Raw genomic sequence first — 17,621 nt, 5'->3', positions numbered from 1 at the left:
ATTTAGGAGTTTTACAAATTATGCTGCTATAAACATTTCAGTCCTTGTCTGTTGAGGACACGGAGATGCATTTCTGTAGGGTAAATACCTAAGAAGGATTACTGGGTCAAAGGGAATATATAGGTTCAACTTTGAGAGATACAGTCAAATGGTCTTCCATTTGGACCCAGATGGACTGGACCAATTTACCCTCCCATCTGCAGTATATGAAAGTTCCATGTCATTTATCAACACATGTCTGTCTTCTTCTTGTTACCATTTTGGGTGGGGATAGAGATGAGATTCAGGGAGTTTTGCTGTAGCCTTCAAATTATCCCTTTAGAGGAAGCCAGCCCATTCTCCCCATGAATGTGAATGAGAAGCAATAGCCAAAATGATTATTAGGTCAATTGGGGCCAATTGCCACCAAGTTAAAAAGAAAGGACTTGATGACATCATTGAGGTGCTGGGTCACCAAACAACTCAATCCGTTACCTCTCAGCTGCTTTGGTTATTCTGTGGTCTGTACTGGAAAGCATCTTCAGTGTTTTTTCAAAAGCACTTGAGTCTATCACATCCTTGCTTTATTTTTCTGATGTGGAAACTGATCATCAGTGAAATATAATGATTACCCCAAGGCCACAGAGTTGGCAAAGGGTAGAGCTGAGACTTAGAGCCAGGATTTCAGACCCAGCCTATTGCTCTTCCACCTACTGCCCCTTCCTAGCAGGAAGTACCACTGTCATCTCTCAGTTTGTGCAAGTGACTGTGAGTCTTTTGATCACATAGCTGCCATTTGCCAATGATGCCAAATTACACAGCCAATATGCCAATAGCCATGCCAGCTAATGGAGGGACCAACCACATTTTGCAAATGGGCATTAGCAGCTGCACCTCCTCCGAGGAAACTGTCAGCCACATGAGGCAAGGCCCTGGTCCTCCAGGGGAAAAAGCACTGGTGCCTTTTAGTCATAAATCACTAATGAGGACACGAAGACAGTGAGAAAAGCAGGAGCAAAAATTATAGTAGCAAGTTCATCTTCCAGCTAAGCAGGTACAAGAGCTGTAACTATCAGCTTCCCAACTTGGAAACCCAAGAATATTTCACCTAGTTTTGTAAACGTGCAAACCACTGATATAAAAATTCAATGGAGCAATGGAAAATAGTTCAATGACCTAAAACATCTCCTCACTATAAACTAGTTTTTGTGATTCAGCCCAACCACTCTGTCAACACACAATATTATAAGGCATTCTGCAGCTGACTTGTTCTCGTGGTGGGGGGTTGAGTGGTGGGTGGTGGTGGGGGTGCCAGAATTCATCACTTTCCCCTTCCAAAAATGTTAAGTTCATGGTCTTCAAGATCCAAATCAACTAGCAGAGTAGCTCCTAGAGCATCGGTTCAGATGTTTGCTGGGAAAGGAGACTGGATTATACATTAAAAATAAGATTTAAAACTATCTGTGTTTTGTTTGTTTTTACCATGCTGTCAGGTAGTATAGGCAGCCAAACTACTCATGGGTTCATAGTGGAATTCTAATGAAATTCATACTTCTTAGTCTAGCATTCAAGGCTCTATATGACCTGGCCTGCCCTTTTCTCTGACCATGTTGGTCTTCCGTCTATTCCTTGAACATGTAGTAGTCCCCTCTTATCCATGGGTTTGCCTTCCATGGCCACTTCAGTCACCTGCAGGCCAGAAGCAGATACTCCTCCTTCTGAAATATGGTCAGCAGGTCAATAATAGCCTAATGCTACATCACAATGCCTATGTCGTTCCCCTCACTTCATCTCACCACACAGGCATTTTATTGTCTCACATTATCACAAGAAGAAGGGTGAGGACAGGGTTGCCTGGGTGGCTCAGTCAAAGTATCTGACTCTTGGTTTCAGCTCAGGTCATGATCTCATGGGTCACGAGAGCGAGTCCTACAGTGTCAGCCTCCATGCTCAGCAGGGAGTCTGCTTGAAGATTTTCTCCCTCTGCCCCTGCCCCCACTTGCGCACATTCTCTCTCTCTCAAATAAATAAATATATCTTTTTTTTAAAAGAAGAGTTCAGTAGAGTAAGATATTTTGAGAGAGACCACATTCACACAATCTTGATTATATTATTATAATTGTTATATTTTATTATTAGTTGTTAATCTCTTACTGTGATTAATTTATAAATTAAACTTTGTCATATGGACATGGTATGGATAGGAAAAATCATAGTATACCTAAGATTCAATATTATCTGTGGTTTCAGGCATCCACTGGGGGTCTTAGAACATAACCCTTGCAATGAAGGGGGACTACAGTACCATGTTTTTATGGCCTCGGGGCCTTTGCACTTACTTCCTCTTCTAGAACTTTCTTCCCTAGGTCACTGTCTAGTGAGCGAGTCATTTTTCATTCTTAGTCAAATGTCAACTTCTCCAAGAGCCTTCTTCCACCACTTTCTCTGAAGTAGCACCCCTATCAGTCTTTATCACGGCACCTGGTTTATGAGCTTCCTAGCACTCATTGTGACATGTAATCACTTGTTTATTACCTATAAGCTCCATGACAACAAGAGCCCTGTATCTCCTGCATTCCAACACTTGGAATGGCAGCAGTACCTCCAACATAGGAGGTACTCAATGACTATTGGTTGGATAAATGAGTGAATGAATAAAGGATGATCCAGTTGTGAATTAACCAGTGCTGTGGCTTTGTTCTCTTTGCTACCTGAATTAAGACCATTTAGCTATCCAAGGGATCCTTTGCCAAATAAATGTTCCCAAGACAATAAAATACAGAGAAAAAAAGAGTGGGGAGAAATCAATGGGAAAGGAGACTGGATTATACATTAGAAATAAGATTTAAAACTATCTGTGTTTTGTTTGTTTGTTTTTACCATGCTGTCAGGTGTCCTGGGGGGCTACATGAGGCAGATTGAGCTCATCCATAGCCACACCATAAGATCTTGGAATGACGTATTTTTTAAATGGGCTTTTCCATTTTTTGTGAACAATATATTGGTCAGTCCCTGAGAAGCCACTGGACTTTTGAAAAGATCCAATAAGTGTGATTCACGTTTTTCTGACGTGTATTAGAATATATGACTACTAGGGTACACTGTACAAAAACGAGTATCACCACTTCAGAGATAGCTGTGCAATCACTGCCCATCCTGAAGCAGAGTGAGAACATCATGACTAGAATTCTCACCTTCCACAAACCTTCCGGTTCAAGCTCCCCATTTCACAGATGAGGAAGCTTGCAAAGTAGAGTTAGTAGCTAACTTTCTCAGGGTCACGAGCTACTGAGGAGCAAGACCAACCTCAGCCCCAGACTCCACACTCCAGATAGGGTCCTTTCAGGACACAACACATCAGCTAAGCCCAACCACGACCAGAGGAGCCGGGCTCCCAACAGAACAGCCAAGACCAGTAGGGGCGGGTGCCCTGCTGCAAGAGCCTGCGCCCCCCGCCCCCCCCCCCCCCAGCTCTCACCTTGGCCACACCGGAGAGGGTGCCAGAGATGAACACAGACAAGCCCAGACCAACAAGCCCTTGGGGTGCGTGCGGAAACATGACCTCCCACAGCATCTTCACCGAGGTGCGGCGCAGCCCCGAGGCCATCAGCCCCCAACGCTCAGGAGCACCCCAGCCTCAGAGATTTTTCACCCAAAGCCAAGGCCTGAGTACCTCAAAAGAGAGGCCAAGGCCCTCCCTGCCTGACGCTGGAGGAGGAGTGATCCTCTCCCCAAACCAGGACTCTACGCCTGAACACGACCGTGGGGGTGGGGGCGGGGGAGTGACTGGAAAGGAGGAAGAGAGGGAGGAGCAAAGCAGCGCCTAACGCCCGTGGGTCCCCAGCCCCGGCTTTGAGCATCTCGGCTCAGGGTTCCAGAGAATGAAAACAGCTCTTCAGCCCAGCTCCCCGACTGGAACCCGCAACCTGCCCGCCCTGGGCTCGACACCCGCCGCGGGGAGGGGGCGGCCCAGGGGCGGGGCCCGGCCAGGCCCGGAGCGCGCCCAGGTCCCGGGGTGGGGGGGGGGAGCCCGAGGCCCCGGGTGTGGCCCCCTCCCCGCGGCCCGGCCCGCCGGCGCCCGCCCGCGCCTACCTGTAGTAGCGGTCATCTCTGAACGGCGTGAGGTCCTCTCTGAGCTCGCGGTACGCCTCCTGGAGCCGCTTGCACAGGTGCTTGAGCTCGCTGCAGAGCGGGGGCTCGAAGGCCGGGTACTCCGCGTCCATGCCCGCGCCGCGCCCGCGCTCCCGCCGCTCCGCCCTCGGTACTGCTCCCCTCGCCCCTCTCTCCCCAGCTCCCGAGACCGGGGCCCCCAGCGCACTGGGCGGGACCGAGGAGGAGGAGGAGGAGGAGCAGGTGGCGGGGGAAGTGGGGAGGGGGCGCGGAGGAAGGTGGGGCGGGCGCGCTCAGGGCGCCGCGGCGAGACGCGGGGAGCCGGGCCTGCGGGGGTGCGGACGGGGCCCGCCCCCGAGCCGCGGGGCCTAGGGAGGGGGCCGTGCCGCGCCCATCGGCCGCCGCCCAAGAAGGAGCCGGGAGGGGGCGGGGGGCACCCAGCGCAAGGTCATCTGCCGCCCGGACAAAAATATGAAGGGCCGTCCTCGCTACTGCTCGTTTTGGGAAAAGGAAGCAACTGGAGATGACAGGAAAAGAGAATAATGGGGCTCGGAGGAGGACTGAACTGGCCCAAGGCCGGAGCCGGCTCCCACGTTCAGCACCATGGACAGCCCCAGCCCCCCTTCCACCTTGGGTTCCACTTGGCCTAACGCAAAAACATTTAAAACTAAGCCAATCATGGTTATGTCATACGAAACGTTTTTAACGATAAAAGAATGTGTCCAAATGGTCCAAATGAGAGAACTCTTCCCACACATTCTGTAACCACTGTGGGGGAGGAGGGGAGGGTGGATGGGCAAGGGAGTTTCTCATCCTCTACAAGCTCAACACTTGAGTATGAAATTAAAACTCACAAATCAACACGTCTTCCATGGGACTATCTATCTAAAGATGGTGATGGTGTCATCTCTTGTGGATTTTTACAATAATAAATGAGGAAACAATTGTTCCTCATGAGATCAGTGTGTTTCCACCTGAATGCAGGACGGGTTTGCCTGCGGGGTCGATCTTGCATGCATTGGAGAAATATTTTACAAAGGTACATTTGGGGGGGCCTCGCTTACACTATTAAGTATAAATTATAGAAAATGGTCTCAGGAATCTGTATTTTTCAAATCACCCCAGGTGAATCTAATCATCACTCACGTTTACATATTCCCAGAATTCCCATGCTATACTCTAATTTCACCTACTCTTCCTTGCACCTTTTTATCCTCATTTTTATTTATTTTTAAAAATTTATTTATTTATTTATTCATGAGAGAGAGAGAGAGAGGCAGAGACACAGGCAGAGGGAGAAGCAGGCTCCCTGCAGGGAGCCCAATGTGGGACTTGATCTGGGCTGAAGGCGGTGCTAAACCACTGAGCCACCTGGGCTGCCCAGCAAGGTCTTTTTTATTACTTAGTTGTCTATGTACTAATCATTAATTCAACTTCAGATCCCCCAAAATCGCCTAACTCCCCTCTTGAGATATTCAGGCACATGGCGCATTCATTCCATCAGTTTCATCTTTGTGAAATCTCTCCTTGGCCTTCTGACCAGCTCTGGACTGGCTGCCCTATGCCCAGTACATGGCTCCTATCTAAGCAATCACTGCACCACCATCCTGGGGATCCTCTTCCTACATCTGTTTGGATCCAATGTCTTTCTCTTTATTGATGGTGCATGTCTTGGAGGTCCTTGGAAGGCCCATTGACATCACTTCCTCTGCATCCTATAGGTCAAAGCAGTAGAGGTTCAGCCCAGATTCAGTGGGGTTAAAATGCCCATTCACCCTTACAGCAGCAGCATTATGCCCAAAGGAGAGGAGGGGACTTGTTCGGGGCTCTCTTTGAAGATTGTCTTTTATTTCCTGCTGCCCTGCCCATGTTTATGGCCAATGGGTCCCAGTCCAGATACCCTCTATTTTATAGTCCTAGGGAATCAACTTCTAGTTTCCTGTCAGTGTTAGAGAATGAAAATTTAGTTGCACAGAGCAGAAAAATGGGGAGATTTAGCTGCTTCTCAGACTTGTGATCTATCCTTCTGTTTTTGTTTTTTCTTTAAATTATGGTACAACATACATAAAACGTGCAACTTGAAGTGTATAGGTTACCCAATTTTTATGTATGCATTCATCCATGTAACCACCACCAACATGAAGATATAGGATACCTCAGAAGGCTCCATCTGTCCTTTTACAGCCACCTCTCTCCCAGCAGTAACTGCTGTTCTGGCTTCTATCACTATTCTGCTTGGTTTTTTTTAAATATTATATGGATAGAATCATACAGTTTACATTCTTCTGTGTTTGGCTTTGTTTGCTGAATATTATGTCTGTGAAATTTCTTGTGTTGTTTCCTATAGCAGTAGTTTTTTGGTCTTGTTTTTGTTTTTGTTGCTATGCAGCATGTCAGTGTTTGGATATAGAACAATTTATTGATTCTACTGCTGCCAGTTTTTAGTTATTATGAATATGAACATTCTTGTACATGTTTTTTGGGGGAGTATATGCACTATTTTACTTGGGTTTATACTTAGTAATGGAATCACTGGGTGATAGATTAGGTATAGAGTTGGCTTTAGTATATATGGCCATACTGTTTTCCAAAATGGTTGTGCCATTTTATGTTTCTACCAGCAATGTTCAAGAGTTCCAGTTGCTCATGTCCTTGCTAATCTTCATTTCATCTGTCTTTTCCTTATGGTCTGTGGTGGTCCATCCTCCTGATTTTTGCCCCATCTTTTCATTCACTTCCAAAGATGCTTGTGCTGCTGGTTCCTGAAGCATTTGAGACATCTATGGTGTGGGTTGGGCTTTCCTCACTGCCATTGAAGGATCTAGGTTTTGATATCTATTCCTTTTTTCCTTATGATTTGCAAAATTTTATTGCTATTATTTCCTCTTCCATTCTCCTTGTCTTTATGGGCTTATGAGTTTTTTTTAATCTCCCCCCCCCTTTTTTACTGACTTTTCTGGGGTTTTCATGAGGTTTCAATAAAAGTAATATGTGTTCAATGCCCCACCTTCATTTTGGCCATGTCTTATTAACAATATTATTCTGGTGTTCACCTCAGATAGGCACTTAAAAAGTGTTTGTTGAATGCCATCAAGTTATTCCTTCTACTTTTTCAACTCATCAAAAGGATCATTATCTTGTGATGCTGTTACATAACAGAGGAAAAAAAAAGCATGTTCGTTCAGTTGTGGCAAAGAGCAGAGGCTCAAATTAGACAAGTGACACTTTCTTAGCAATATGAACTTGTGTTGAATACTTAATATCTCTAAATTTTGATCCCTTTCATGCATAAAACAAGGATGATAATAGCGGCTGCCTGGAATTTGTGGGAAGGATTATGTAGAGCACTTAATACAGCAACTGATCTATAGTAAGTGCTCATTAATGGTTAACTCCTTCAGGGGTATTTACATATTTCCTCTCCCATCACCGCTGATATCCATGCTTTCTCTCTCTCTCTCTTTTTTTAAATTTATTTGTTAATTCAAAAGAGAGAGAGTGCACAAACAGGAAAGGCAGAGGCGGGATCAATGAGAATCTCAAGCAGACTCCAATGCTGAGTGCGGAGGAGCCAGGCAATGATGCAGGGTTCAATCTAAGAACCCTGAGATCATGACCTGAGCTGAAACCAATAGTTGGATGCTTTATCCACTGAGCCACCCAGGTGCCACTCCCAACCCCCACTTTCTCATTTTAAAAACGTATAGAGCATAGAGAAGCTTAGGCAAGAGAATGATATATATTACTGAGAAATAATCACTGTTAACATTTTTTAAAACAGATTTTATATCTTTGAGAGAGAGAGAATAAGAGCATGAGCAGGTGGGGAGGGAGAAGCAGGGAAGAGGGTGAAGCTGATTCCCAGCTGAGCAGGGAGCTTGACAAGGGTTCAATCCCAGGACCCTGAGATCATGACCTGAAGTGAAGGCATACACTTAACTGAGTGAGCCACCCTGGTGCCCCTATTGTTGACATTTTGAAATGTCCAGGACATGGATTGGATCAGAATTGGTCAATTCTATTCAAATAATCCATTAATCCCACTCCTATCCAATCTCCCTTTAATTTATGCAGATGTCACCAACTCTCACTTGCCCCTCTGCTTATTCAACTTCTTACTTAGGAATAAGAACACTGGATGACGGGCACTGAGGGGGCACTTGACAGGATGAACACTGGGTGTTATGCTATATGTTGGCAAATTGAACTCCAATAAAAAATATACAAAAAAAAACACCCGATATTTCTCCAAAGAGGACATACGGATGGCCAACAGACACATCAAAAGATGCTCAACATCACTCATCATCAGGGAAATACAAATCAAAACTACAGTGAGGTACTATCCATTAGGATAGCTAAAATCAAAAACACAAGAAATAAGAAGTGTTGGTAAGGATGTGGAAAAAAAGGAATCTTCATGCACTAATGGTGGAAATGTAAATTTGTGCAGCCATTATGGGAAACAGTATGGAGATTCCCCCAAAAGATTAAAAATAGAAATACCATATGACCCAATAATTCCACTACTGGGTATTTACCAAAAGAAAATAAAAGCATCAATTCAAAAAGAAAAAAAAAGAATAAGACAGAACAAAAACTCACCTTCAAGCCAAGGCAGTGTGTGTATGAATGGCCTCACTCCTTTTGTTTCCCAGTCCTGGAGCATCTTTCCTTACAATCTAGCACATCTGCAAGATACAAATTACTTTCCAAATGCCATACCTATGGCTTTCTATTATTCCCTATAACTCTGTTTTCCCCTCATTCTTTAACATTTTACAAAACTGGAACAATATCATATAAATTATTTGGAATCCTGCTTATTCAGTAATGAATACAGTGACCCATCATTTTCCAAACTCTTCTTAAATATCATTTAAAATTTTGGAAGTGTTCTAGCTCAGGGACGTACTTAACCATTCCCCTATTCTTGGCCATTTTGTTCCTTTGGTTCTTTTGCTATTGTAAGTAATGCTGCAATGAACATCTTTATACACAAATCTTTTCATTTCAAGTTCTATCTTTTAATCAGAAATGAAATTACTGAGTCAAAAAGAATATAAATGTTAAAGAAAAAACATCTTGACCACTCAAAATTTCAAACATATAGGGAGAAGAGTTAATAAACCTATGTACTTATCAATCAGCTCCAAGATGGGAATTGGCATTTTAAAGAAGATGCTTGCTAAATCAAAATAATAAATGTCTAATGGTGAAATTTAGGGCAGCAACTATTGGTATAATCTGTGTTTGAAAGAAGGCACTCTTTTCTAGCAGAGACCTTCTGTTAATGTCTTTCAAATCACACAAAGCAGGTAACCACTTGCTCTATCTACGCTTGCCTCTTTTTCCTTGAAAATAGTGTTGGCCACAAGGCAGGTGTTCAATAAATACTGCTGATTGATTGAATAACATAACACTCCTTGAACTTTACCTAGAGATGGACATCCAGCCAGGAATAAGAGAGACTAAATGGAGTTATGCAAACAGCAGTGAAAATTAGCTAGGAGGCATAGGGAAAGTCAGATGGCGATCATTTTATTAATATCTAATTTTTAATAAAATCACAGTGAACTCAAATACACTTTAGGAAGTTGAGTCAAGATAAAGTCATGTAAGAGTATGTACAAAACCATAAGCTTTCTTTCCACTAGACAACACTCAAGCCTCATGTTCAGGATGGGAAATCAAACAGTAGGTCTCACTCACTGATGCAGGCTGACAAGTTATCATAAAACCATCAACTACAAATGTTGTCTTGAAGACTCTTAATAAGTTACCAGGCTTCTTTTATTATTTGGTTAAATCTGATGAAAATATCCACTATCCTTACAGGGTAGACCTCTAAGACTTACATCTTTGGGGTCTATTTACATGTGTCTTTTCTACTAGAATATCAACTCCTAGAAGGCTGGAACTAGTATTTACTCAATTTAAAAATTTTGTTGACAGTTTCCTTTACTGTGGAAAAGCTCTTTAGTTTGATGTATCACAAGAGTTTACTTTGCTTTTGTTTCCCTTGCCTGAGAAGACATATCCAGAAAAAAAGTTGCTAAGGCTGATGTCCAGGAGATTACTGCTTTTTTTTTTTTTTTTTTTTGAGATATATGGTTTCAGGTATTACATTTAGGTCTTTAATACATTTGAGTTTATTTTTGTGTATGGTGTAAGAAAGTGGTCCACTTTCACTCTTTTGCATGTAGCTGAGAGACTAATGGTCCCAGCACCATTTATTGAAGAGACTCTCTTTATTTCCTCATTGCATATTCTTGCCTCCTTTATCATAGATTGATTAGGCATACAAGTGTGGGTTTATTTCTGGGCTCCTTATTCTGTTTCACTGATTTCTGTGTCTATTTTTGTGCCAGTACCATACTGTTTTTATTACTAGATTTTGTAGTAGATCTTGAGATCTGGGAGTGTAATACCTCCAGCTTTGTTCTTCTTTCTCAAGATAGCTTTGGTTATTAGGGGTCTTTTGTGATTCCACATAAGTTTTAGGATTGTTTGTTCTGGTTCTGTGAAGAATATTATTGGTAGTTTTTTTTTTATTGGTAGTTTGATATGGATTACATTGAGTCTGTAGATTGCTTTGGATAGTATGGACATATTACCAATATTAATTCTTCCAGTTCATGAGCACAGAATATGTTTCCATCTGTTTGTTCCATCTTCCATTCCTTTCATTAGTGTCTTATAGTGTTCAGAGTATAGGTCTTTCACCTGCTTGGTAAAATTTATTCCCAGGTATTTTATTATTTTGATGTAATTGCAAGTGGGATTGTTTTCTCAATTTCTCTTTCTGTTACTTGATTATTTAGTCCATAAAAATGTAGATTTCTGTATAATAATTTTGTATCTGCACCTTTACTGAACTCCTTTATTAGTTCTAATAGTTTTTTGGTGGAGTCTTCAGGGTTTTCTATATATAGTATCATGTCATCTGCAAATAGTGACAGTTTTACTCCTGCCTTACCAATTTGGATGCCTATATATAAATATACATATATATATATTTGGCCTGATTGTTGTATTTAGGACTTCCAGTACTATGTTCAATAAAAGTAGTAAGAGTAGATATCCTTGTCTTGTTCCTGATCTTAGAAAGAAAGCTTTCAGTTCTTCTTGAGTATGATGCCAGCTGTATGTTTGTCATATATGGCCTTTATTATGTTGAGGTATATTCCCTCTAAACCCACTTTGTTGACAGTTTTTATCATAAACATATGTTACAAATTACAAAGTATTTGTCAAATACTTTTTCCTGCATGTATTGAGATGATCATTTACCTTTTATCATTTATTTTGTTAATGTGGCATATCACACTGATTTATTCATGAATATTGAACCATACTTGCATCCCTGGTTTAAGTCCCACTTGATATTAATTGTTAAATTAGGTTTGCTAATATTTTGTTGAGGACTTTTGCATCTATGTTCTTAAGGGATATTGGCCTGTAGTTTTCTTTTGTTGTTGTGTGTCCTTGTCTGATGTTAGTATCAGGGTCATGCTGGCCTCATAGAATAAATTTGGAAGTCATCCTTCCTTTGCTATTTTTTGGAATTGTTTGAAAAGAATAGACATTAACTCTCTTTAAATGTTTGGTAGACGGGCACCTGAGTGACTCAGTCATTTGAGCTTTGACTCTTGATTTCAGCTCAGGTCATGATCTCAGGGTCTTGGGATCTAGCCCCATGGTGGGCTCAGCACTCAGTGGGGAGTCTGCTTGAGATTTTCTTCTCCTCCCTCTGCTCCTCCTCCCCACCCCACTTCCATGTGCACCATCTCTCTCTCTCTCTCTCTCTCTCTCTCTCAAATAAATAAAATCTTTAAAAAATTTTTTTAATGTTTGATAGAATTCCTCTGAGAATCCATTTGGTCCTAGATTTTTGTTTGTTCAGAGTTGATTACCAATTCAATTTTGTTAATGGTAATAAGTCTTTTTCGGTTTTCTATTTATTCCTGTTTTAGTCTTAGAAGAGTGTATGTATCCAGGAATTTATCCATTTCTATTAGATTGTCCAATTATAGGCATATAGCTTTTCATAGTAGTCTCTTACAATCCTTTATATTCCTATGGTGTCAGTTGTTACTTTTCTTCTTTCATTTCTGATATAAATGCTTTCATTTTTTGAGAAGTCTGGCTAAAGGTTTACCAATGTTGTTTATCTTTTCAAAGATAAACATTTATCTTTTTTAAAAAATATTTTATTTATTTATTCATGAGAGACACAGAGAAAGAGGCAGAGACATAGGCAGAGGGAGAGGGAGAGACAGGCTCCTCCCAGGGAGCCCTATATGGGACTTGATCCCAGGACTCCAGGACCATGCTCTGAGCCAAAGGCAGACACTCAACCACTAAGCTACCCAGGCATCCCTCATTGATCTTTTTTTTTTTTTTTTTTTTTAGTCTCTATTCCATTTATTTCTGCTCTGATCTTTATTATTTCCTTCCTTCTACTAACTTCAGTTTTTGTTTGTTCTTGATGGAGGCCTGTATCACTATAAATGTCCCTCTTAAAATTGCTTTTGCTGCGTTCCAAAAATTTTGAACATTTGTGTTTCCATTTTCACTTGTCTTCAGTTATTTTTTTAATTTCTTCTTTGATTTCTTCCTTGACTCATTGGTTGTTTAGTAGAATGAGGCTTAGCCTCAAAATGTTTATTTTTTTTACAGGGTTTTTTTTTTTTTCATAATTGATTTCTGTTTTTATACCATTGTGGTCAGGAAAGATGCTTGATGTGATTGATTTCAATCTTCTTAAGTTATTGAGATTTGTTTTGAGGCCTAACATGTGATCTATCTTGGAGAATGTTCCATGTATGCTGGAAAAGAATATCTATTCTGCTGGTTTGGGATAGACTACTGTTCTGTATACATCTGTTAAGTCCATCTGGTCTAATATGTCATTCAAAGCCACTGTTTTCTTATTGGTTTTCTATCTGAATGATCTATTCATTGATATAAGTGGAGTGTTAAAGCCGCCTACTATTATTCTGTTATTGTCTGCCCCAATGTTCAATTAAAAATCAAGATCATGCTAAGGAGGTTTTGAATAATATTTGAGGCCAGCAACTTTTATACATTGTCTAAGTGAAATACATTGTCCAACTAAATAAAAATTAAGTGAATAGATAGCTTGTAAATTTTCATGGTTTTGATGCATCTTTAAAATGTGTTGGTAGCAAAAAAGAAGAAATGCCACTTAAAATTAATCCTTTGCATCCCTGACTGTTTGAAATATGAAATTATAAGAGACCTCAGAGTTATACACATTTACATTTTGTACAGATTTTCCTGTAGTTACTGGCTTATTTATTGATTAGTTTTTAAAGGGCATTGTTTCTTTAGAGGACATAGGGACTTTGCAAAGAATAAATCAAAAATACTCTTCAGATAATTTTCATCTTTTGAGAGGGATTAAATAAAGGAAAGCCATCAGAAAATCTTACTAGAAGATTAGGTGGGGAGGGCAATGACTGTGGTTGGTATGAGTAATTATTGCTAAATCAAAGTCATGCAGTTCTTTCTCTGCTCTTCAAGAAAGCATGCAATGTTTCTTCTTTTTCTGGTTCTTAACTGAGGTATTTCCTGGATACGCTACTAATGGTAGTTTTATTACCAACAGCTATAATAACAGGCCCATTTTATTGAGCATGTACTGTGGGCTAGACACTGTAAAAAGCACTTGATGGCATTGTCATACACAATAATCTCAACAGTTTTAAGAGCTGGTATTTTAGTCATGTTCTCCAGAGAATCAGTACCAACTGGAGCTGATAGGTAGATAGGTGATAGATGATAGATAGATAGATAGATAGATAGATAGATAGATGATAGATGATAGATAGACAATGAGGAATTGGCTCACATAATTATGGAGGCTGAGAAGTCCCACAATTTGCCTTCTGTAAGCTGGAGACCCAGGAAAGCTGATGGTGTGGTTCCAGTCTGTGTCCAAAGGCTTAAGCAGCATGAAAACCAATGGTATAAGTCTAAGTTTGAGGGCCAGAGAAGATAAGATGCCCAGCTCAAACAGTAAGGCAGAAAAATGGGGAAAATTCTCCCTTCTCTGACTTCTGTTCTATTCAGGCTCTGAACAGATTGGATGATGCTTACCCACACTGGGAAGGGCATTGTACTTTACTAAGCCTACTGATTCAAATGCTAATCTCATCCAGAAATAATGTTTAATTTGGGTGCCCCCATGGCCAGTCAATGTGACACAAACAATTAACCATCACAGATAGCTACTACTATCATCAGAATTTTGAAATATTTGATGCAACTCCTTTATAGGAGTTACATATATGCTCATAATTCCACCGTAAGTAATAGTAATGGTATTTGATCCCAGATCTCTGAATTCAGAAAACTCACTTTTACTCAGTATATGGTACAGCCTGGGGATGCCTGGGTGGCTCAGCAGTTGAGCGTCTGCCTTTGGCCCAGGACGTGATTCCGGGGTTTTGGGATCGAGTCCCACATCAGGCTCCCTGCGAGGAGCCTGCTTCTCCCTCTGCTTATGTCTCTGCCTCTCTCCCTGTGTCTCTCATGAATAAATGAATAAAATCTAAAAAAAATATGGTACAGCCTCTACTGAGGCACCCAATTTAAAGACCAATTGTGTTTGAAGAATGAGGTATTAAAAAATTAAAAGCTCTATTAAAAAAAAAGGTCTGTTTCCCTGATTTCATGTAGCATCAGACAACCCATTGAAGATATTCCTTATATTTAAAGACAAGTGAACCTAAAACTTCTAGAGTCTTGTCACAGTTCTGATAGATAGTAATATTCATACATATGTATTCACAAATAGTAGTATTCATATCCTCCAGCCTGCCAGTCTCATGCCAGTGCCTCCAATTGACTGAATCTGACAGGAAGCCAGAGAACAAGGGAGCCCAGGTGATGCAGTCAATAGATGGCAGGCTTCTGGGACTCAAAAGTAGACAGCAGAGATGGGAAGAGCATGGATCTGGGGAGGGAGGCAAAGAGAGAACAGCCAGCACACTGTGCTCACAGAATTTTCCTCTGGTGTCAATAAATCTATGAAGTTTGCTGCTTGAGGATAGAAAGTTGATATGAGAGAATAAAACCCAGCCCCAAGAGTGGCTTCAGCTGAGAGGGAAGCGTGGTAGTTGACCCAGGGCAGCACTGGGAGCCAACAGGGAGAATTACTGTCCCCTTTCACAGGTTTGTGCTAGAGCATTGGACGAGGACACTTGAGGGGATAAACACTGTGTGTTATACTATATGTTGGCAAATTGAATTTAAATTTAAAAAATGTAAAAAAATAATAAAATTCAAAAAATAAAATAAAGATAAGGCTTATGATCCACTGAATATAATACTAGACCAACACTGTGGAGGATAAGGAAGTTGAGGCCCAACATGATTAAGCAGCTAATACAAGATAGCACCGTTGGATAAACCAGTTGAGACACTGTCATCTTGTGTCCTGATGCAGGTCATCTGCCTATCTTTTTCTAAAAAGATCTTGAAGCACGTCTAGTCCCATGAGACTATGGCCATCACCAGACGCTTCTGGAAACCTCACACAAAGCCACAATTTTTTTTACATTTATTTTAACATAATTTCAGCCACAAGCCATGTAAAAATGAACCATGTCTTATACCAAAATTAGTAGTGGTCCTTTGTGGTGAATGAACTACGTCAGGGAAATTTTACGTAATTGTGTTTTATAGAAGGGCTAGCTCTCTGGAATCACTGAGAGACACTGGTGGGCAAGGAGGTGATATAGGAATTGCCACCACCCATGCAGCTGTCAGGGTAGCCCCATGATTACCTTGTAGGAGAGGGCAGCATTTTGAAGTCAGTGTGTAGTGCCAAGATAAGCTTTCATAGAAAGCATATAAAGAGGAAAGAAATAGCATTGGTCTAGCTATGTTTTGGCTGGTCACTTGTAAGTAACAATTTTGAAATATCTAGAGCAGTAAAAATTTACTTCCACCAAAGTTTAATATAAGTGCCATTGACCCATCTGTCCTTACACAGCCGAGACTCAGAAATGGACTCATGGGTGTCATCAGCTGAGATGTCCACTGGCAGGATCACAAACTCTGATTTCACCACTTTTGTCAAGTGAGATTCTGGGCTCAGAGATAAGTCACATAATACACATGAAATTCCCTGGCTTTGTGGTTTGCTGATCATTTCTCATCAACCATCACCAGCCCTCTAATTCCACATCTCACATGAAATGCTCAGGTCACTCATCAGAATCCACTGCTGGCTACACAAGTAACATTGGACAATAGATAGATCTTGATCTTTCTGTTGAGCATAGGGGCAGAATGGGGGCACTTTGCTTTTATTTTAATCTTAGCAAACGTTATATACCCATTTGTCCCAGACATTAAGAGATACTGGAAGGCAAAAGTTGAGTAAGAATCAGTTCATGCCTACTAGTGTGGAACACACACGTAAAGGGATCCAAACAATGTGATGACGTCTACAGCAGAGTAAGTCCAGGGTACGTGAACTGAGAAAGACTTCACCGAGGAGGTAATGCCTGTGTTTAAAAATGAGGAATGAAGGGCGGAGTGGAAAAGGAGAGGAGGAATTCCAAGCAGGGGGACAGTACATACAGCAGAGCACATGTGAGAGTGATGTGTTAAGGAACCAGTAATAACTGAGATGGGTGGATTAGAGGGCTTGCTTTGGAGTGGCAAGAGAGGAGTCTGGTCATGAAGGCAGAGGACAGACCATAGGGCACATCTAGATTATGGTACAGAGTTTGAGCATTGTCCTGAATGCAGTGGGAGTCACTTAAGGACTTTGGGTTTGAGAGTGACTGGATTAAGTGAGTTTCAGAAAGAAGGTCCCTGGGGAGCAGGAGAACAGAAGAGAGTTAAGGGGATGAGGTAGGAGACTTACAGTTGCCCAGGTAAAAAGTGATGTTGGCCAGAACCAGTGGGGGTGAAACACAGAGGATAATCACTGTCAAGACATTTAGAAGGTGGAATTCACAAGACTGGAATCTGAGTAGGAAAGGAGGAGATATCTGGGGAGATCCATTTATTTGGCTTGGGTGTGGTGGTGCAGTGCCAGTCATTGGAATGATGGTGCCCAATTTGGCTTTGGGCACCCCAGATGAGCAGAACTCATGGGCTGTACCAGAGGTGAAATTGTGTTTCTAGTCCTCTTACTTTGATCAAATGCAGGCAGTGTGGCCTGATGCTCTAGTCCCATTATCTCATCACGGTAAGGCATGATAATATACACCTTCAGTTGACTCCGTCTAAAGACAACTTGACTGTTTTTCTTATGACACATAATATGATTGAGTAGACACTGTATTGAGAGATGTATTCCTGTTGTCACTTTCAAAGTTTGGAGGGAGGTCCATTTTCTCTTGTAGGATTGACAGCATTCCTCTGCTTCTGCCCTTTGCCTTCCCTTGAGGAGGAGAGGAATCAATGCATCACCAACTAGAGATCTGTCCTCTGCTTGGTCTGGTTCTTCTCAGCTTCATTTTAGCCCCCACTTGTCACTATGGGGC

General features: G+C 41.5%; 1 protein-coding gene and 1 long non-coding RNA gene across 2 annotated transcripts in view; one reads left to right on the top strand and one right to left on the bottom strand.

Annotated features, from left to right (window-relative positions):
* Window positions 1–4,255, bottom strand: part of TMEM181 (transmembrane protein 181) — a 74,181-nt gene extending 69,926 nt beyond the window's left edge. The window contains exon 1 of the mRNA XM_072829382.1: window positions 4,072–4,255. Coding sequence (XP_072685483.1) covers window positions 4,072–4,202 — 131 coding nt within the window. The 5' untranslated portion in view covers window positions 4,203–4,255. The remainder of the gene's footprint in view (window positions 1–4,071) is intronic.
* Window positions 4,019–17,621, top strand: part of LOC140635182 (uncharacterized) — a 30,967-nt gene continuing 17,364 nt past the window's right edge. The window contains exon 1 of the long non-coding RNA XR_012032533.1: window positions 4,019–4,148. This is a non-coding gene — a long non-coding RNA (uncharacterized lncRNA). The remainder of the gene's footprint in view (window positions 4,149–17,621) is intronic.

The sequence above is a fragment of the Canis lupus genome, chromosome 1 (assembly GCF_048164855.1).
Source record: "Canis lupus baileyi chromosome 1, mCanLup2.hap1, whole genome shotgun sequence".
NCBI classification, from domain to species: Eukaryota; Metazoa; Chordata; class Mammalia; order Carnivora; family Canidae; genus Canis; species Canis lupus.
This window is presented reverse-complemented; position numbering and strand designations above follow the sequence as displayed.